General features: G+C 35.2%; 1 protein-coding gene across 1 annotated transcript; it reads left to right on the top strand.

The window, feature by feature from the left end:
• Positions 1 to 462: 462 nt before the first annotated feature.
• LOC106880648 (RNA polymerase II subunit A C-terminal domain phosphatase) lies at positions 463 to 23,139 on the top strand. Its single transcript, XM_014930690.3, has 6 exons — positions 463 to 743; positions 6,904 to 6,987; positions 8,921 to 9,011; positions 10,707 to 10,832; positions 13,171 to 13,418; positions 19,861 to 23,139. Exons 1-6 carry the CDS (start codon positions 475 to 477, stop codon positions 21,785 to 21,787), a joined length of 2,745 nt encoding a protein of 914 aa, XP_014786176.1. The 5' UTR covers positions 463 to 474; the 3' UTR covers positions 21,788 to 23,139.
• Positions 23,140 to 23,184: the final 45 nt, after the last annotated feature.

The following is a 23,184-nucleotide window of genomic DNA, read 5'->3' as shown; positions in this document are numbered from 1 at the left end:
TCGAAAAATCGCCCAAAACGGTTAACGTGACCATTAATTAGAAACAAACTATCGTCATTGGTAGGTAGGTTTAAGAAATATAAATGCAGTAGACATTCATAGGCATGATTTAATATTGATAAACACCTCTCTCTCTCTCTCTCTCTCTATATATATATATATATATATATACATACACACACACACATATACGTTTATTATCTATCTATCTCTATATATATATATACACACACACACACGCACACATACTGACAGGCCAAGCACACAAGTGTGCATACACATAAATACAGAAAGAACGACAAAAACAGCTCATACAACGCGCATACAGAAGACGAACGTTTACCGTTTCAGGAACGTAGAGAGAAAGATAGAGAGAGAGAAAAATACAGAGTGGGAGAGAAAGTGATAGAAAGAGTAAGATAGAGCCAAAAAGAGAAAGAGCAAAAGATAGAGAGAGAGAGTGATGATTGAAAGATGGCGGAGAGTTCTAGTAATACTATCAAAGTGCTGGCTCCTGGCCGCATTAGAATTATGAAATGGAAGGTGCGGAAAGGTAGTAAAGTATCTCAAGGAGCTCTTCTAGGATTTTACAAATTAGTAAACACCAGTGAGAAACCTCCAGATGAAGAAAACATTTGTAATATAAAGGATGACGACACTGTTAGTCTGCAGAAACTGAAATCAAGCCATGTTGGCACAGTTTTAGAAGTCGTTGCTCAAGAGGGACAAGATCTAGAAAAAGGGTGAGTCGTTTGTTTTCTTCTATATGTTTTGATCATTACAGTAATCTATAAATACGCGCGTGTGTGTGTTTTTATGTCTTCTATGCGTGGTAGGGTTGCGACGTTTGCATGCATACATGACCTGTTTACAACTCCCTCTTCGTGTTACCGAAAGCATATTTTTAGATGTTAACGAGTTGCTTCTCGCTCGATGAATCGTTAACATTGTGGAATTATTATAATGATAGCGCCAAACTCGATTTTCTTCAGCATCAAAGCGAGGTCGATTAAATAACCTGAAGTTTTCTTCGTCGACTTTTCCCTTTTTTTATTTCCTTGTACAGAAAGGTCTGGTTCCCGCCGGGGTCGACTTTTCATTTCGGGATACGTTAAAATAAATACCAATCAAGTACCGATGTGGAATTTAATCAACTGCACCCAGTCCTAAATTTGTTACCTTGTGGTAAATTTAGAAACCCCGATTGGCGGTTATTGTTATTAATAGATGCTAGTCTGAGAAGTGCTCATAACCGTCGCTGGCCCTCACAGATTAAGGACATGATTTACCATATTTCACAATGAATTGAATTTTCAACAAGTTTCGATCCCCGCTTAGATTGCCTCAAGGATGTAGAAATGCTTGAACATCTAATTTCTCATTTACCCTACTTTCTAAGAATAAACGAATCTTCGTGCTAATTTGAGATCATCTTTCTTTACATAGATATGAAGTGCACGGAAAGATAAAACGGGAAATCGTGATACTAATGTTTTCCATAAGGGTAAAATGCAACAACTGTTTGAAATATTTATTGTAGGTCGAGTGACATCACTTCAGATAGGTGTAAATTTTATAAAGATTAAGGGCGGGATTACTGGTGATATGGTTCCAATTAAAAAAAACATTCTGTTGGATTACGTACGATTCGAGTAACAATAAACTAATTTCCAGTGATAATATTACTGTATTGAGAGCACCGGTTGTATACTTTTCGCTGAGAAATGGTCTTGTGCTTCCTGTATATAAAAAAAATGTTTATACATGTATTTGTGTGTATTGACAGATATCTATCGAAGAGTTAAACTCACATGTATGTATACATTGTACACACACACACACACAGAGTAATATCCAATAGCATGGGTAGCGAACTCTAGGCCCGTGGCAATATACGTAAAACTGTTACAGTATCTATTTATCACAAAACCCAGTGACTGTTTTCGTTGATATATATATATTAGACAACTCACTGTTACACACAAACACACAATTATACATATCTACAACTGTATTTTTGTAATTAGTGACAACAGTATTTTTGTAATTAGAGACAGGTATCCTGTTAATTACCGTGGTTGATATTCTTTAATTGGTCCTATTCTTATATACATGCAGTAAGATACAAGGCCAGTTTTGCAAGGGAAGGGAAAATTGTTCATTGATTTCATATTATGACTGGTACCGATTTTGTTTGGTTGAAGGCTGAATGGTAAAATTAACTGTCTCTCCTGCAACTTACGCGCGAAAGTTAAAAATCTATCTTTTATGGCTTTAGAGGGATAGTGGATTTTAATTTTTTTCGGGTTTTAGATTAAAATACAGTGCAAAAGTGTGAATATATTACGAGACAGTTCTAAGTACTCCAGTTCTCTTTTCTCTCTCTAATATAGGTTTGTGGTTGAAAATGCACCTGTGTTTTAAAACAAAGTTTAGTTTTTTTTAAATATATTACAATACTATATTGGTTTCGACAATTTTTTTTTGCATCTGAATTATAAACAAAAGAATAAGATGAAAATTCAAAAGATTTTCCTTTAAATTTTTATCTTATTTTTTTTTTATATACACGATTAAAATAGATTTTTTTTAAACCCAGGTACTTTTTCAACCCCAAATCAATTTTCGGCACTGTCATGGTATTAGCTATCAGAATTGAAAGAACTGACAAGGAACGTTACTGCTGGTTTGAGTTGATTCTTTGGCTACTGACAGCTAATACCATGACTGGCCGGAGCTATCTATCTGTCTGTCTGTCTATCTCACTATCTCTATCTATCTATCTATCTATCACTCGTTCACCTCTGTTTGTGTCCGTAGAATTTATCAAATTAGAAAACGCAAATTTAATATAAAAATATATTTTCTGAAATTGCAAATTATTTAAAATATAAAAATATAATTTTCAACAGAGAGAATTTATCAAAATAGAAAACAAATGAAGTTTGAAGTTTAAAAATAATAGGATCGACCACTCACGACTAGCTAGCGCGGACGCGCGACTGCGCGTTCGGGACCACTCTGCTTTAGTAGTACCTTTATACTCTGTGTGTTTTCAAACGCATGGATATAGGTGTCAAATTTGTTCCAATAACTTTCGAGTGATAGATAGATAGATAGAGAGAGAGAGACAGACAGACAGATAGCTCGCTCCGGCCAGTCATGGTATTAGCTGTCAGTAGCCAAAGAATCAACTCAAACCAGCAGTAACGTTCCTTGTCAGATTTTTCTACTTTCACTTCTGACAGCTAATACCATGACAGCGCCCAATTTTCTTATATTCTTGTATCCCTAGTTGTGTGGAAGTAATCCTCTTTTTCCTCCCTCTATATAACTACAACTTCTTGTAATAGCTGCAATAGTCTTTTAGTGTCATTCATATTCAGTAATATTTATTTTTTCCCTTTATATTGAAATCTTGGTGTTTGGTACGCTCCTGTTTCTTAGAAGGAACTTCAGAAACTTCCAATAAATATAGGATAAAATTTAAACCATTTATTTTCAATTCTTTTGAAATGAAAGTGAAAATGAAAGCGAAGGATCGACAGTCAAACAAATAAGTATAGAAACATTTCGACTCTGCCAAACTTACTGTCCTAGAAATAATATTCAAGAATTATTGAACACGTGTTACGTAAGTGTGCCCCCGCCAAATTTTGCTTCCTCATAACTTCCAGAAAAATGGATATTTTTAATGAAATTTTCTACAATTCCGCTTCAGGTCGTGTAGATTCTGATTATATCGGAATTTGTTGTGAAAAAAGTTTTCCGGGAGTGGGAGTGGGGAGAAGAATTTCAGAAAATTCATACGAGTTGGCTTTGTTTCCTTATAGCTTTCAAAAAGATGAGTATTTTTTTAGTGAAATCTTCAAGTACCTTTCAGAGGGAGTAAATTACGATTATAGAGGAATTTGATGTGAAAAGAAAAGTGGTGAGCACACACGTGACAAAATTTTTTTGAAATTTCTAGTTTCAATTTATTTTTTGTTTCAGTCATTTGACTGCGACCATGCTGGAGCACCGCCTTCAGTCGAACAAATCGATCCCAGGACTTGTTCTTTGTGAGCCTAGTACTTTTCTTATCGGTATCTTTTTGCCGAACCGTTAAGTTACGGGGACGTAAACACACCAACATCGGTTGTCAAGCGATGATGGAAGCACAAATACAGACACACAAAAGCACACACACACACACACACACATGCACACACATACATTCATATATACGACGGGCTTCTTTCTGTTTCCGTCTACCAAATCCACTCACAAGGCTTTGGTTGGCCCGAGGCTATAGTAGAAGACACTGGCCCAAGGTGCCACGCAGTGGGACTGAACCTGGAACCATATGGTTGGTAAACAAGCTACTTACCACACAGCCGTGCCTGCATCTATTTCTAGATATATGTGATATATTTGTGTGTGAACCCACCATTTTTTTTTCATATTAAATTCCAATATACTCATAGTCTACACACTCTGAAAGGTGTTTGTAGAAAATTTCATTAAAAAGTACCCATTTAAAAAAAAAGTTATGAGGAAACAAAGTCGAGGTGGAGGCACACTTGAATAGGATTTCCCACAAACTTATGGAGAGGATGTATCCTATTTTTACTATTGCTACCGTTATCTTCATCGTTCTTCAGAACTCTTTTTGACCATGTATTTACGACTCCTGTTTTACTCCCTTCTTCCACTAACATCACTCTTGTTTCTCATCGCCTGATCCGGCACTCAGCACTTTTCCTTATTCCTTCCTTTTACGACCAACAATCTCTGTCCTCTCTTTATTGATCTTTAGAAGCTTAAACTAAGCATTAACTTTATTTAGGAATCTCTTCCATCACAGTAGTTAGTGTTTGAAGGGAGAAGGAGACTTAGAGATAGAGATGATGAGAGTGGGATATGTCAGAACATACCCTCAGGGTACAGTGGGGGTGGGGAACAAAAAGTTTAGGTTTCATAAACTCATTAAAGGGAAAATAAGTTTTATTGAATGAGCTTCAAATATATTAGAATTGCTGGAATTTTCATTGATTCAGTAAAGTCATCATCATCAAACATCCATTGTCCATGAGTTGGACGGTTTGACCAGAGCTGGGGAGCTGCACCAGACTCCAGTCTGATTTTGCATGGTTTCTATGGCTGGATGACCTTCCTAATCACTTTACAGAGTGTGCTGTGTGTTTTTATGAGGCACTGCATGGGTGCTTTTACATAGCGCTGAATGGGCGCTTTTATGTGGCGTCGCATGGGCACTTTTACACACTGTCACACTGGTGCGTTTACGTGACACCACCACGAGTGCTTTTCACCACCAGAGGAACCAGTCTTAACACATCTAGGTTTAGATAATTTATACATAAGTTTTGCTCAGTAGTTTAATGGAATGAGGAATGGTTTAACTCTTGGCATTCACATTACTTTGTCAAATGTAATGCTTATTTAATCATATTCTTTTGAATTAATCATGCACCGTCTCATAACTGTAGTAATGTGAATATTTTCAGATTGACATTGTAGAGCATGTATGAGAGGCCATCTCTGGTCAACTTGAACATAAAACGGGTAGAATATTTGAGCTGATATGACTGGTTTAATTGCTAAAGGGTTAAGGCAAGTCAGCTTTAACTCTTATGCTGTTAGAGAATAACTATATCTTTCTAATTTTTTTGTGTCTTCTGGATTTATTTTTTATATGGTTGTTACTCTCATACAGTAGCTTTCAGCTCTTGTGATCATATAAGTAATTCTATAATTTGTGTTTATGATTTTGTTTCATTTATCTCACTATAGTCCTTGAAAGTGATAAGATCTTCACAATTTACTATTTCTCCTCCCTTGAAAATCTGTCTTTAGACTTACAAATGTTGAAGAGTTAGATTAAATGACCTTGAAGTATTTAGTTTTGTCCCTTTAACTACTAAGTTCTAATCTCTCTAGTGTTAACTTGTCCTTTCATGGTTGAGAAAATAAGTACCAGTAATATACAGAAAATTGATTCAACTACTCCATGAAGATTATTAATTAGTTTACTTGGAAACAAGTGGGGTTAGCAGCTGAAATGGAATCCAGTTGTAGAAAATCTCTGATTTTACATACTCTTGTCTGACCCATGCAATCAAATATAAGGCTTATTTATTCACATTGTTTCGAATTAACCATGCATTATCTCATTGCTTAGAGATTTCAATGATATGATTGTTTATTTTTAGAGTTACATTGTAGGGTTGGTGTGAGAGGCTGGACCTGGCCAGTTTCAACAAAAAAGAAACAGAATATTTGGGCCTGGATATGGCTGGTTTGAATGCTAAAGAGTTAAATGAAGAAGCACTGTGACTCCTTTTATTAATTTCCCAAAATATTTAAATGTTCTTTTAGTTAATTTTTTTCTTCTTTTTGTTAATTACTACAGCAAACATTTGTACCGTGACTGACATTCATTAACCTAAATAGCCAATCATATTCATTAACTAAGATAATCAATCACATTAATATTCATTCACCATTGTTTCATACATACTGAACAATAATTTTGGTTTGCTTTGGAGCACCACTTAATTTTGGGAGCTGCCTCCTCTATGTTAAGATTTATTTATTGTGTTGTGTCTACATAAGGTACATCACTTTACTAACCTCCTTTGTTCTACTTGGCATATAGGCTCTGTCTCTAGTTTTAGACAGAACATTCAATTATAAATACTACTCTTCCAGTCAACTGAGAAACTTGTGGAACACAAGCTACTATAGAAAAATATTTTCTTTTTATTTGAAAAATTAAAATAAATAAAAACAATGTGCATCTTGTTTGTGATTTATAATGCTTTCCACAGGTAAATTAAATGTAGAAATAGACAGTTGACATCAAAGGGAATATAAAATTATTGATTTGATCTTTTGTTACAGCATGGTGGTTATACATATTGAAGCCTGCACCCATCCTACTGTAATGAAAGACATGTGTGCTGATTGTGGTGCTGATCTTAGGAAGTAAGATTCTTTTATTTTGTTATTTTCTGTTTTTATTGATTTATATATTTTTAACCCTTAGAATATGACAGGGCCGATCTATAGGCTGAAAAGTCAAATGATGAAGATTATATTAGTCCAGTCAATTTCCAACAAGAATATATATAGTTTTATATATGTAAAGTAATTACTTTACTTTTTATAATTTTTTTGAAAAATAAGTGTGTGCCCTCTGTAGGGCTTGTGAAAGGGGCTCCATCTTCTTGGTACTGTATCTTCAAATGAGGCTCCATCTCATGTTGATATATAAATAAAAAACAACTTGTTACAAATGTAATTTAAAATCCTTTAATGATTGAATTAATTTTTTTCTTGCTGCTATATTTCAATGCCAATGCTACCTGACTGGCACATAAAAAGCACCATTCGAGTGTGGCTAATGTTAGTGCCACCTGACTGGCACCCGTGCTGGTGGTACGTAAAAAGCACCCGTTACCCTCTTGGAGTGGTTGGTGTTAGGAAGGGCATCCAGCTGTAGAAACCTTGCCGAATCAGATTGGAGTCTGATTTGGCAAGGTTTCAGTCAAACCATCCAGTTCTCAGTCGAACTATCCAACCCATGTTCTCAGTCAAACCATCCAACGCATGCCAGTTCTCAGTCAAACCATCCAACCCATGCCAGCATGGAAAGTGGAAGTTTAAATTTGAAAAAAACCCTTTTTTTTATAAATGTGTTCCCTTGTCTTTAAGAAATTCTTTTCTGTTCTGCACTAGTCATGAAGGTTATTTATATAGCCAGCTAATGTATCATATACATCTATACTCATTTATCAGAGGTGTTTGGTTCCAAAACACTGTATTAAACGATTCAGTAAAAAAGGAATAATGGAATATATGGGGAAAATAGGTTTTGTTCTGAGATCCCAAGTTGTCCTGAGCACTGGATGGTCAGTGGTGCATGTGTCTATGATCAAACAGAATCTTTGATGCTTCACTGAGCTGTGTTATCACAAATCAATTCATGATAAGTATAACAACGTTCATAACTAGTCTACTTTGTTATTCTGGATCAGTGGTGAATGAATTTGATAAATGAGGATGGATATATTACCATAATGGCTTTAATGTGACAGCATTGTCTCCTTTGGAGTCTGAGGCATTGTACCTATGAAAAAAAAATCATTCACCACACTACCTGTGTAATAAGAGATGGCATTTGGTCTTTCTATATTCATTCCTTCCATTATTTCTCAACTTTCATTCTGCCATCATCCTCTAGCAATCACCTCCCTTCCATCATGGCATAAAAGGTCCATTATTGACATCTATCACCTATCGCTGTCATTTATCCCTTACTTGCTATCTTACCGTGTGATCCTTGTGATTTTTCATTGTCATCTACCATTCTCACTTACCCTCACCCTCTATCTCTGTTGCTATCCATCACTCATTGTCTATTTGTGTGTCTCTGTGTTCTTTATTGCTATTCCATCATGCTACTCATGCTGTTTCCTATGTATTCATACTAGCAACAAACATGTAGCAATCAGCCCCCCCCTCTCTCACTCTCATTAACACCTCCTCTACCATCCTATCACTGTTTTCTTCATCACACTCATATTCATACTTTTTCTTTCTTTCACCCTCTCAGTTACATTTGCTTTGAAAGAACAGAGACATTGTAGAACAGAGTTTTGTTGAGGACAAGGCAGTATCTAGTATTGATGTCACTATAAAATGCACCCAGTATACTCTGAAAAATGGCTGGTGTTCAAAAGGGATTCCAACCATCTAGAAGGGCAGTAATTTCAAAAAGAACTGATTTAGACTGTGACAGTTTGTCCAATTCATGCCAGCATGGAAAGTGAAACTAAATTGATGATGATATTATCATGGAAATATTGTACCTGTATTGGAATTTAAGTATCTATTAAATGCATGATTCTCTTTGTAGTGAAATGGGTGCATCCGGTGACCGAAAAGAAACAGTCAGTGCTACTGTAGCTATGGTTCATAGTATTCCAGAACTTATTGTCAGTGAGGAGGTCAGTATTTCAAACTATTTTACCTTTTATATTTTCAATCAATTTTCTTGTTAGAATATAGAATAGGTGGAGTATATTATTGGCTTCAAATTTTGGCACAAGACCAGCAATTTATGGGAAGGGGGTTAAGTCGACTACATCAACTCCAGTTCTCAACTGGTACTTATTTTATTGACCCTGAAAAAATAAAGCGAAGTTGACCTTGGTAGAATTTGAATGTAGTGACAAATGAAATACAGCTAAGCATTTTACCGGGTGTGCTAACAATTCTACCAGCTTGCTGCCTTGGTTGAATGTATTATTAATTCAATAGAATTATTTAAATTTTAGTGTTATTTAATTTTAAAGAGATTGAAGCATAATATTTTCGAATAAAAGTTAAAAAAAGCTTTCAACAGAAATTAAATATTCAGAAGAATTACTGAAGTGATTCCATATAGTATTTTGTGTTAACTTATATTATGCTATTATTGCATGTAGCATATGTGTATGAATATTAATGTGTGGTATATGTATTTCATATGCCAGTTTTGTTTTTTCTTGTTGAATTCATTCCATTTTTAAGTTGCTAATATAATTGGGAAAAAGCATTAATCTAACAGCACTCTCAATTGAAATCTGAGGCTTACATGAAAATTTTGTTTTTTATTCTCTTAAAAAATTAGTCATGAGAAGAAGGGTAGTTGCAGGCCCTTTCAAAAAGTTGTGAGATTTATTTGGCTAATGCTCAGGTCAATGTCTGTAGGAAAGACATTGGTAGAAAAGAACTTGTCTGGTCAGAGTATTTGCAACTTAAAGACATCCAAGGATCAGGGGAAATATGAATTGGTATAACTGGAGTTTAATACTTCTTGACATTGTTTACTCTTTTTACTCTCTTTTACTCTTTTACTTGTTTCAGTCATTTGACTGTGGCCATGCTGGAGCACCGCCTTTTAGTCGAGCTAATCGACCCTATAATTTCTTCATAATTTTTAACAACATTTTCCAGAGATACATTTTGAAAGATATAATTGACAATTATGTTGATAAAATTTAGAAAAGAAAAAAAACATTTTGTTTTTTTCCTCAGGAAGTAAAAAACTCCATTTGTTTTTCACCGTTCAGTATCTTGCTAATGGTCATTGCACAACATATAAAAAACATCTATGACATTATCCTGATCAATATTATTCATTGTTTACATGAAACTGGAAGGCATGGTAAAAAAAATTACTCAGTTTACTTTAGTACAAATAAAAAATGTTATTAGTGAATGCTTTCTGTAGAATTTTATTAAAATATACACATTAAGAAAGTTATTAGTAAATAGTCAGAATGATGGAGCACTAAATTGTAATTAGACTAATCAGTTGTGTATGTATGTCTATATGATTATGTATGAGTGGTTTTTGTAAATCATAATAGTTAAAAAGAAATTAATACAAATTTCAAATATTGATTTCTAACATAAGCATAAGGTCTCAAATTTATGGGAGGAGAATAGTCAATTCTATCAAACCCTAGTACTTTCTCCTGTTGACCCTTGAATGCTGAAAGGCAAACTTAACCCCGGTGTTAACTAATTATTTATTATTTGAGTACAGTTTTTATTTCTCTTGCTTTTCTTATTATTATTTCTTAGTATTCATTTGTTTTGAAAACTTTGAGGTTATTCCATGCTTATGATTATGACTTTGTCTCATTTGATTTAAGCAAGCCTTGGAACTGGGTCGAGCTGATGAAATTCGTTTGAAAAACACCAGAAAACTTGTTCTTCTTGTTGATTTGGATCAAACTTTGATACATACAACTAATGATGACATACCACCAAACTTAAAAGTAAATATGTCTTTTTTTTTCCCTTTTTCACTATTGCTTTTTGTGAACACTAGTGTCTTGTGTCTTTAGTTATAGGTGCCCAGTGGGCCAATCACTGGTTAATTGCATTTATGACAAAGCAAGAAGGGAGTGTCTATATAACTTGGGTTGAACAAAGGTGTTCTTAAAAAATTTATCAGTTCAATTTGATGATGATGATGACGATGATGATTTTGCAATATGCATCAGCAGAAACATGCACATCTGTACACACACAGACACACGAAGACTTGACTGTTTGGTTAGGAAGCTTGGTTGCTTAACACATGTTTTTGGTTTCAGTCTCACTGCATGGTACTATGGGCAAGTATCTTCCACTATAGTCCCAGACTGATCAAAACCTCGTGTGTGGTTTTGGTTGATGGAAACTGATAGAAGTCCATGCCAGCAAAGAAGACAAACATTATATATATATATATACATTTTTTTTATTAATATTTAGCAGAAGTAACAGAATGACTCAAGGTCCGAGAGTTTCAGTCACTCTGTTACTTTTGCTAAATATTAATAAAAATATACATATACTCATATTTTGAATTCTATTTTTCCTGTTTGCATCAACATACCTATATATATATATATATATATATATATATATATATATATATATATTTATATATAACTATGACCAGTAAAGTGGACATTTAATGTGCTAGAAATAGACCACATGTTGTGTCTACTAAGACCTAATGGTTCTCAAACGAAATTCAGCGAAATACCAAAACGTATGCGGGCAAGACAGTGAAAATTACATAAATAAAACATTATTATCCACGGACTGGTTTCGAAATCAACACTCTTACCGAATGTCTGCTTCTCTTCAGCGCGAACTGTAATGGAATCATAATTCTCAGAATCCTATACAAGTTGCTGGTTTCCTGGTAATAGATCGATATTAATTAATATCTGATTTTTTACCCTATGTTTTAATTATATATATATATGTGTGTTTGTGTTTGTGTTTTGATATGTGTGGCAAGAGATACAGTTGTCATGTCTCTAATGAATGATGTTCTCTAACTCCCTCTCTCTCTCTTCATGGAAGTTTTGATGTCTTGCATGAGTTTAGGTTGCATGTTGATAATGCTTGCATACAATGTTCAAAATGTTAAGCAGAAATGAAAGCTTGCATCATCAATATAGAAGTAGTCGGCAGGGTCAGAACAACTGACAGTTAATGGACAAGAAGAAAAAGTGTAGCATATCACAGAACTAATAGAATGGAAGGTGAAGGGAGTGCTGTGAGCATATGCTTCAGTGCTACTGTCTGCTAAGAAACCTCTGATTTGAGAAAATGAGAGACAAATAGAGACTGAAAAATATGTGATGTAGATGCATTTTCTACTTGCTACTTGTATGCTTAGTCCTGCTCAGATGGTACAAATTTGTTGTAGACAAAATTTTCTAGTCCAACCTTAAGAATTATTAGGTCTCTTTTGATAGACCATATATAAGCTGAAAAACAGTGTAATGCTTATGATTAACATGTAATAGGTATTCAGTGAATTCAGCATTCTTCTATTTCAATAGGTCTAAATATACATTTGTGTATGTGTGTGTATTTGCCTAGAAAATGCTGTGTATGTGTGTTGTTACCTGTGTATGTGTGTACATATGTGTTTGTATACATATATATGTGTATGTGTGTTGTGACAATTCTACTATATACATATCACCTATTTGAAGACTAAATGAAAAGTGTGAAGTTGGTCCCATTTGAGGGGAAATGACTGAATCTTTTTAATTGGTTGATGATAAAAACAAAATTTCACTTGTCCAGTAAAATAGGTTGCAACCTAATTACAATGTAGCTGAGTTTGTGCAGTATGTGTTCATGCAAGTTCTGAAACATTCACTTTATAATATGTGGGCCACCAGATGTCCACAAATATTAAAGTTCCTCTTAAAAGGAGATCATCACTACAATACCAAAGACAAACATCTCAACTAAGGCTTTGTCCCATTGTAACACTGTTACTTTTGCTAAATTTCCTATAGATCTGGATCAACCATATTAGTGGTCAATGAATAGGGAGAAAAAGATAATGTGAAGGAGTTTGTTACCGATATCTGTTTCCAACCCTTGAGATGTTAGAAGTGAGAGCAATAGACTGATAGTTAGCAGAGTTGGAGAGGTTGCATGGTTTGGGAATGGAACGCACAGCATGTTTCTAAAGACTGAAATAGATGTCTTCAGAGAGATCAATTAGTTTGGCAAGGAAGAACAAAGCTATTCAGTATTTTCCTTATTTACATACTATTTCCTATATTAATTTTTTTTCTTATTTTCTTTTTCAAGGGTGTTCACCATTTTCAGCTCAGACATGGCATGAACTTACTCTGGTACCATACTCGACTTCGGCCACACACTTTACAGTTCTTAGAAAACATTTCCAAACTGTATGAGCTGCACATATGTACATTTGGTGTACGTATGTATGCACATACTATTACTCGGTTTATAGATCCTGCTGGCAAATTTTTCTCACATCGAATCCTCTCAAGAGATGAATGCTTCAATGCAATGTCCAAGACTGCAAACTTAAAGTTAGTATTTTTATTTCTAAAAATTACTTTATCTATTACTACCATTGGTTACATGTATTACAGATTGATTGTATTACAGAATCTTCCTTCTAGGTTTGGTTCTAAGCCCCTAACAAACTTGTTCTTGATATCTAGTTGTTATTTCACTTTCTTTGTGCTGTTAATACCTTGAAAAATGTATGAGCTTCATAAGTTCATGGTTTGAAATAACATGGCCTATAAAATTGATTGATTCTGTTATGCTGATTGGCCAATGATATATATATATATAATCTTTGGTGGTGACCAAGTATATTGTGAGAGTTTCATCATCATCATTTAATGTTCGTTGTCCATGCTGGCATGGGTTGGATGGTTTGACCAGAGCTGTCAAGCTGGGGAGCTGCACCAGACTCCAGTCTGATTTGGTATGGTTTCTATGGCTGAATGCCCTTCCTAACACTAATCACTTTACAGAGTGTGCTGGGTGCTTTTATGTAGTGCTACACAGGTGCTTTTACGTGACACTGCATGGACACTTTTATGTGGCACCACTATGTGTGCTTTTCATTACCAGAGGAACTGGTCTTAACACTTCTGCTGTGGAGTACGAGTCTTGTTGTGTTTATAGCTTGCTTACCAACCACATGGTTCTAGGTTCAGTCCCACTGCATGGCACCTTGGGCAAGTGTCTTCTACTATAGCCTCGGGCCGACCAAAGCCTTGTGAGTGGATTTGGTAGATGGAAATTGAAAGAAGCTCGTCGTATATATATATATATATATATATATCCTAGAAAGTTAGGGGTTGTATGTATATGTTTGTGTGTCTGTGTTTGCCCCTCCAACATCGCTTGACAACCAATGCTGGTGTGTTTACGCCCCCATCACTTAGCGGTTCGGCAAGAGAGACCGATAGAATAAGTACTTGGCTTACAAAGTGTAAGTCCTGGGGTCGATTTGCTCAACAAATAAAAGAATATATACATATATATATATATATATCATCATCATCATCATCATCATCGTTTAACGTCCGCTTTCCATGCTAGCATGGGTTGGACGATTTGACTGAGGACTGGTGAAACCGGATGGCAACACCAGGCTCCAGTCTGATTTGGCAGAGTTTCTACAGCTGGATGCCCTTCCTAACGCCAACCACTCAGAGTGTAGTGGGTGCTTTTACGTGTCACCCGCACGAAAACGGCCACGCTCGAAATGGTGTCTTTTATGTGCCACCCGCACAAGCCAGTCCAGGGGCACTGGCAACGATCTCGCTCGAAAATCCTACAGGAGCCAGTCAGGCGGTACTGGCAACGGCCACGCTCAAAATGGTGCATCTCATGTGCCAACCGCACAAGAACCAGTCCAGGGGCACTGGCAACGATCTTACTTGGCTTGCCGGGTCTTCTCACGCACAGCCCATTTCCAAAGGTCTCGGTCCGTAGTCATCGCCTCGGTGAGGCCCAATGTACGAAGGTCTTGCCTCACCACCTCAGCCCAGGTCTTCCTGGGCCTACCTCTTCCACGGGTTCCCTCAACTGTTAGGGTGTGGCACTTTTTCACGCAGCTATCCTCCTCCATTCTCACCACATGTCCATACCAGCGCAATCGTCTCTCTTGCACGCCACAACTGATGCTTCTAATGTTCAGCTTTTCTCTCAAGATACTTACACTCTGACGGGTATTCACATTGACATTACACATCCAACGGAGCATACTGGCTTCATTCCTTGCGAGCTTACGTATGTCCTCAGCAGTTACAGCCCATGTTTCACTGCCATGTAGCATGGTTGTTCGTACGCATGCGTCATACAGTCTGCCTTTTACTCTGAGTGAGAGTCCCTTTCTCGCCAGCAGGGGTAAGAGCTCTCTAAACTTTGCCCAGGCTATTCTTATTCTAGCAGCTACACTTTCAGCGCACCCACCCCCACTACTAACTTGGTCGCCCAGATAGCGGAAGCTATCGACTACCTCTAGTTTTTCACCCTGGAATGAGATAGAAGTTGTTTCCTGTTTGTTTGCAATCTTTATTGCACCTGAACATCTGCCACAAACAAAAACTAACTTGCTAGTTAACCTGCCTTTGATGTTGCTGCACCTCTTATGTGTCCATAGCTTGCACCGGGTACATCTTATAGAGTTACTACCTACTCCTTTTCTACATACTGAGCAGGGCCATCTACCTGAAGGGGTTTGTGTTTTATCTACCTTCCTACTTATTAGGATTTTGGTTTTAGCTAGGTTGACTCTAAGGCCCTTCAATTCTAGACCTTGCTTCCACACCTGAAACTTCTCCTCTAGTTCTGATAGTGACTCCGCAATTAGGGCAAGGTCATCAGCATAGAGGAGCTCCCAGGGGCAACCTGTCTTGAACTCCTCTGTGATTGCCTGGAGGACTATGGTAAATAATAGGGGGCTGAGGACGGAACCTTGGTGGACCCCTACCTCTACCCGGAATTCATTGCTGTACTCATTTCCAACCCTCACCTTACTGGCAGCATCTCTGTACATGGCTCGCACAGCTCTCACTAACCATTCTTCTATCCCAAGTTTCCTCATTGACCACCAGATAAGGGATCGGGGGACCCTGTCAAAGGCTTTCTCCATGTCAACGAAAGCCAGGTACAGAGGTTTATCCTTAGCTAGGTATTTCTCTTGCAACTGTCTCACTAGAAATAAGGCATCAGTAGTGCTTTTACCTGGCACGAACCCAAACTGCATCTCATCTAAATTGATTCGCTCCCTAATTAGTTGGGCTATGACCCTCTCTGTAACTTTCATAACCTGATCTAACAGCTTGATGCCTCTGTAATTATTTGTATCTAAAGCGTCCCCTTTACCTTTGTAGCAGTTGACTATGATGCTGCTACACCAGTCATAGGGTATGACTCCTTCGTGTATCACCTGGTTCGTAATACGGGTGACTCGTAATATCCAAGAAAGTTAGGGGTTGTGAATGCAACCCACTAAGGGATAATATCTATCCAATATACTGCCAGAAGAATACCCAATTATTATTACACTAGTGTTTTTTCTTTGTATTACCAAGTGCAATAAATGGGTGTGGGTAAAAAGATATTTTACCATTAATTTATGTAGCAATGAGAAAATAGAGGGGAACTTGAAGACATTGTATTGTGTTAATTTACCTGTTTATTTTTTTGCTAAAAGGACAATAATAACAATATACAAACACATGTGATGTCCTTTTTTAATTACTGATATGATATAATATGTTGCATGTGTTTGTATATTGTTATTATTGTTCCTTTTAGTAAACAAATAAACAGGTAAATTAACACAATACAATATCTACAAGTTGATGAATACCACCTATTCCCCTCCATTTTCTCATTGCTATATATATTTATATAATACGCTACATGTGTTTTTGTATCATTTATCTTTTACTTATTTCCGTCATTAGACTGACCATGCTGGTGCACCATATTGGAGAATTTTTTAGTCAAATGGATCGACACCATTACTTATTTTTTAAGCCTGCTAAGTTACAGGGACATAAACACACCAACACTAGTTGTCAAGAAATGATGGGGGACAAACATAGACACACACATATATATATATACATGACAGGCTACTTTCAGTTTCCATCTACTAAATCCACTCACGAGGCTTTGATTGGCCTAAGACTATTGTAAAAGACATTTGTTCCAAGGTGCCATGTACTGGGATTGAACCTGGAACCATGTGGTTGGGAAGCAAGATTCTTACCACACACTCACACTTTTTCTTTTTTTTTTTTGTAACACTTCAGTGTTTGAAGTTGTTGAATTTGTTCCTGTTTATAAGATTTAGACTTTCTAAATCATTCAACATAAGCTGGAGTTGTTCTGTTTATTTTTTGCATTTGTCTCCTAATACTTCATGAAATAGTCTGAAGTTTTTAAAATTATCAAGCAATGTTTCTAGTCTCATGCTATAACAGCATCTCTACTTAGTTGTCCCATTTCTTTTGTATTTGAATGTTCATTCAGCTTTCTTATCTTACATATAATGATTTCAAATTTTGGCACAAGGCCAGCAATTTTGGGGGGAAGGGATGAGTCGAATACTAGTACTCAATCTAGTACTTATTTTATTCACCCCAGAATGGATGAAAGGCAAAGTCGACCTTGGTGGAATTTGAACTCAGAATGTAAAGACAAACTAAATGTCACTAAGCATTTTGCTTGGCGTGTTAACAGTTCTGCCAGCTTACCACCTTTATCTTATCTTACATATAATAAAATGCAATGAATTGGTCATGCTGGATGAGGGAAACTAAAACAAACAGTGGGAGTGAGTGTCAGGCAGAGATGCTAAATGCAATAAGTTGTTTTGCTCTGAAGTCATTGGTATTTTAATCAAAATGAAACTAAATTTTTATCATAAATTATATTTATTTTATCAATTTCATGCACCCATACAATTCTATATAATTCTGTTTATTTGTTAGAGAGAAGGTGAGATGGAATGAGAGTGACAGAGGAAAGGAAGGAGAGAGAGTGTGAGTGACAGAGAGTGAAGGGGAGTGAGTAAGATAGCAGATAGCCACTTCCACTAACCACACTGTGAGGGAGGTAGCGGATAGCTACTTTTACTAACCACATGACAACATGGTTAGTGGAAATATGAGATGAAGAGAAAGAGTTCATGGTTAAAAAGTTTGTTGATGTAAGAGGTAGAGAGAAAAAGAGAGAGAGAGAGAGAGTAAGTGTTTAGCAGAGGGAAATATTGAAATCATATAATAGGTTGTCCGGAAAGTTCGTGCCGATTTATAGCAGCTTACCTTTCGAGTTATTTTAGAACATGGTCGAGTCCATAAAATAGGATTTGACTTCACCTACATTTAGAGCACAGTTTAAGCTATCTTTTTGTGGAAGAAGGTTTATGTTCCTATAATCTGTGTTAATTCTGTAACCCTTTAAAATGGAAGATAAGAAAGTTCATTTTCGGCACTTGATGGTTTTCTTTTTCCGTAAAGGGAAAAATGCCTCACAAGCAACTAAAGAAATATGCACAGTTTATGGTGATGTTTCTTTATCTGAAAGAACTGTACAGAAGTGGTTTGCAAGGTTCCAAGCTGGAGATTGTAGCCTTATTGATAAAGAGCGATCAGGTAGACCATCCACTACAGATGGTGACCAGATCAAGTCATTAACTAAGAATAACCCACATTGCACAACCCGAGAATTGGCAGAAAGTCTCAACCTAACAAAATCCGCTGTTCATGAACACCTGGTAAAGCTTAGATATACAAATCGCTACAATGTTTGGGTACCACATGAGTTGAGTGAGAAGAACCTTTTGGAAAATTGGTACGAACTTTCCAGACAACCCAATATATTATTGACTGAAAGTGAAATAATTTAGCAAAATAGCTGTGGATTTCTTAAAATTTGCAATGGAATTGAAACTAATTATGTAAATAAAAACATTGTGTATATTAATTATATATAATGTAAAGTAATTATGATGAAATATTGCATGATAAAGAATATGCAATTATATATTGAGTTTGCAGTTTCAACAGACTTAAACACTAATGAATGATATATGTACTAAGTATTGTATAAATTGTTATTGTATATTTTTTTAATCATTTATTACATAGGCAACAATATGATTTATATGTAATAAAAATACAAATCATCCTTTCTTAAATAGCTCTTTAATTTTTTTCTTTGTGGAATTTTCACGTCCTGCTAGTATGTATTTGAAATTAAAAATCAAATTCTTTTGTTTTCAATGTATTATTGCTTACATAATATTTATAAATTATATCTGTCTGTCTGTATGTATATATACATATATATATATATATATATATATATATATATATATATATATATATATATATATATATATATATATATATATATATATATATATATATATATATATATATATACATACACACACACACACATATATTCTTTCGATTTTTTTCTTTCTTTATATTCCATTTTTTTATGCTTACCTTTCTGAAACTAACTCTTCCTTTTTCCAAGTAAAGGATAACACACACATGGACAGGCACTTTGAGCAAGTGTTTCCTACTATAGCCCAGGACTGACCTAATCCTTATGAGTAGATTTGGTAGATGGAAATGGAAAGAAGCCCATCGTTTATATGTGTGTGTGTTTTACTGTCTCGTTGCTTTGACATCAGGCAATAGTTGTAACTGAGTATCACTGTCATGCAAGAGGTGTTCTTTGTTTTCACTCTTCCATATAATCATGTTTGGGCTTGGTGAAATATTACTTTACTTGGAAAGAGATAAGGATTGGCAATGTGTACTGACAATTGTAAATTGTTTCTCACATTGTTTTGTTGCACCATTTTCTATCATTGAAAGAACTGTTTGCATTTTTGACAACATGAGTATGTTCTTATATAATAAGCAAACTTATAATTTCTAACCAATGATGAACTCACTTGTTATTTTGATATTTCAGAGCTTTGTTTCCATGTGGTGACTCAATGGTGTGTATCATTGATGACAGAGAAGATGTGTGGAATTATGCGCCTAACCTAATCCATGTCAAACCATATCGTTTTTTCCAAGGAACTGCTGATATTAATGCCCCACCAGGTTTATCCAAGAAGGAAAATGATAGCAAACCAATCACACATCGTGTACGAAGAGTATCATGTAACATTGATGAGGATGAAAAAGATTTATGTGTTGATGATGAAGAGGATGAGAAAAAAGACAATGGTGGTGCCTCTGAAGACCAAAATGACTCTAAAAGAGATCTTAAAACAGAATCTGATACAATTTCTAATGTTGACAATGGTGTTAAGAATGTCGATGGTAAAACAGATACTAGTGTTGCTAAAACTAAATCTGCCACTGTTGCTGGTAGTGATGTTGATGATGCCAATGCCAAGACTGATGCTTGTAGTGATGTTGATGATACCAGTTCCAAGGCTAGTGCTTGCAGTGATGTTGATGATGCCAGTTCTAAGGCTGGTACTTGCAGTGATGTCGATGATACCAGTTCTAAGGCAGGTACTTGTAGTGATGTCGATGAGGCCAGTGCTAAGACTGCCAAAATACAAACAAAACCCTCAAGTGAGGAAAAAAATTCCAAGACTGAAGAGAATGAAGAAATTGAGTGGGATGATGAAGATGACTATCTGTTTTACTTGGAAGAAATTCTAAATAGAATCCACAAAGCATACTTTGATATTAGTGATCAGCTTAATAAGAATGAAGGGGCTTCTAACATTCCTGATACTAATTTAGACTTAAAAGCTATCATTCCCTATGTACGACGTAAAGTTTTACAGGGCTGCAATATCTGCTTCAGTGGAATAATACCTCTGAATATGCCAATTGAAAAATCTCGGCCTTACAATATTGCTAAATCTTTGGGAGCTAACATACATTTAAATTTTATACCATATTCTTTATCACACAAAAACAATTACACAACACATTTAATAGCAAATAAAATGGGAACAACAAAAGTTCATGCTGCTAAACGCTCCCAAATGGGGCACATTCTCACTCTAGATTGGCTCTGGGTATGTTGTGAGCGATGGGAAAGAGTTGATGAACGTTTATTCCAATTAAGTGAAAAGATCCCTTTAGAACCAAGACTTTCACGAATGAATTTAAATGTTGGTATGAAAAGACAAAATTCAAAGTCTCTTAAAAGAAAATCTAAGTCAGTTGATTGTAATGTAGCAGAGAAGAAACTTAAGCAAGATGATGAGGATGATGATGATGTTGATGATGATGAAGATGAGGATGAGGATGAGGATGACGATGAAGATGACGATGAGGATGATGATGATGATGGTGTTGAGAGTTCAGAAGATGATGATGCTATTGAAATTGATGATGACGATGATGATGATATATTTGATGAAGAAATTGGTGCAATTCAAAAGAAAGTTGCTGAAAAAGGCAAAGAGTCTTCAAAAAATAGTAACACTAGATACAATCCTTTGTACTCCTTTTCAGATGAAGAACGAGCAAGCATGGACAAAGAATTAGAAGAATTAATGGGTGAAGATGATAGTGATTCTGATGAGAAGGAAGCTGAAGCTCAATTACGGAAGCAGGTGTTGCTAGATCGTAAACCTGAATCTTCATCAGATGAAAGTCTGTCAGGTGAGTTCCCTCTTGGATGGAAAAGTAAGAAATGGCGAAGACGGAGATCACACAAAAAGAAAATAGTCATAAAACGAGAAGAATCTGAGGACACAGAAAAATCTGAAGAGAGTACGGAAGGAACATGTGATAAATTCACTGAATCCCAAGTGGTTTCTGAAAGCAGCAGTAGTAGTAACTTAGACTCTGAATATGATTCAATAGGTTCTGTAGATGAAGAAATTGCTAAAGCAGTAGAACAAAAGTTTCTAGAAAGATGATTGGAAAATTTAAAAAAGACTGACATTTTTATTTTCCCCACCTTCCATCATTTTGTCTTCTGTTAGGAAGAATTCATGTACATAATTGAACTGACCTCATTTCATTCACATGTATTACATAAATAGTTCAGCTTGATAAAATTAATAGGATTAAGTAATGTTTCATTTAATCATTGAACATAATTTTCATTCGACATTCAAACATATACATTAGCGCTTATTTTTTTTATCTCAGTTTTTGTTTTAAAAGAATAGTTTATAGAAATTTCTAGAATAATTATGAAGAACCCCGTTAGATTACTAAACAAATTTGTGAGTTGTCATCTCATTGTCTTTGTGATGATAAGATAGGGATAAAACTGGAAATATTCAAAGTAGCTTTTGTTAATTTTAAGACATTCATTTGCTTTATAGGAAGATTTGTAGATTGTCTAAAACAATGGTAGAGGCTGAAAAAATATCTAGAGACCACACATAGCATACTCAGTTGTAGATATTTTAAATATAATTGATAGAAATGAATGAATAGCAGGTGAAAATATTTCTTTGTTGCAATTCTCTAATTTGCAATAATTTAGGTATTATGTTTACTGATGACATGCCTATTAACAAAATAATATGTTGAATACATAAGTGAGAACTTTATAGTTTCTGATTTACATCATCATCTTGCTGAAGTTAATTTTGTCTTTCAATGCTTTGAGGTTGGGTTGATTAAACTAATTATAATCATATTGAAACTATAGTGTTCCCTTCTGACAAAACATTAGCAGAATTAAATTGATATTATTTATGCATCTTAAAATTGCATTAACTCATCACAACATTCATTATTTTATCAGCTCATTTCACCACGTCATATCATATCATATTATATAAAACCAATTGTATTAATATAAGTAATTTGAAATCTACATAGTCTTATCAAGAAGCTTTGCTTATGATAAAACATCCTTTCACTCGAAATCTATTCACACATTTTCAGTTTTTCAATCCTCACACACTTCACTTACCTTGAGATTTTTTTTATTTTTAATTTGACAATTCATCTAACATAACTATGGTCACCTTGGAAGAAATCAGTACTCGACAGTGGTAAAGAAACTCAAGAGAGCTGAACAGCAGATCTTCAGAGAATATTTGTCACAAAACTAATTAAATATTTTATACATCCTCATTTATCTTTATCTTCATTATGTATATGAACTAAATCAAAGTTTTGACAATTGTATTTTGATTTTTTTTTTTTTTTCAAAACACAACTGAAGATATTTTTCACATACTTTAAAATTCCTGCTAAAATATATTATTTATTCAACTAATTCTTGGTAAGAATAATCTTGTTTATACCATTTGTTGTGTCTTTATTTCTTAAATGTCTCTCTTTGTTTTTTGAT

Source organism: Octopus bimaculoides, chromosome 3 (genome assembly GCF_046866305.1).
Source record: "Octopus bimaculoides isolate indiv1 chromosome 3, ASM4686630v1, whole genome shotgun sequence".
In the NCBI taxonomy this organism is placed as follows: Eukaryota; Metazoa; Mollusca; class Cephalopoda; order Octopoda; family Octopodidae; genus Octopus; species Octopus bimaculoides.
This window is presented reverse-complemented; position numbering and strand designations above follow the sequence as displayed.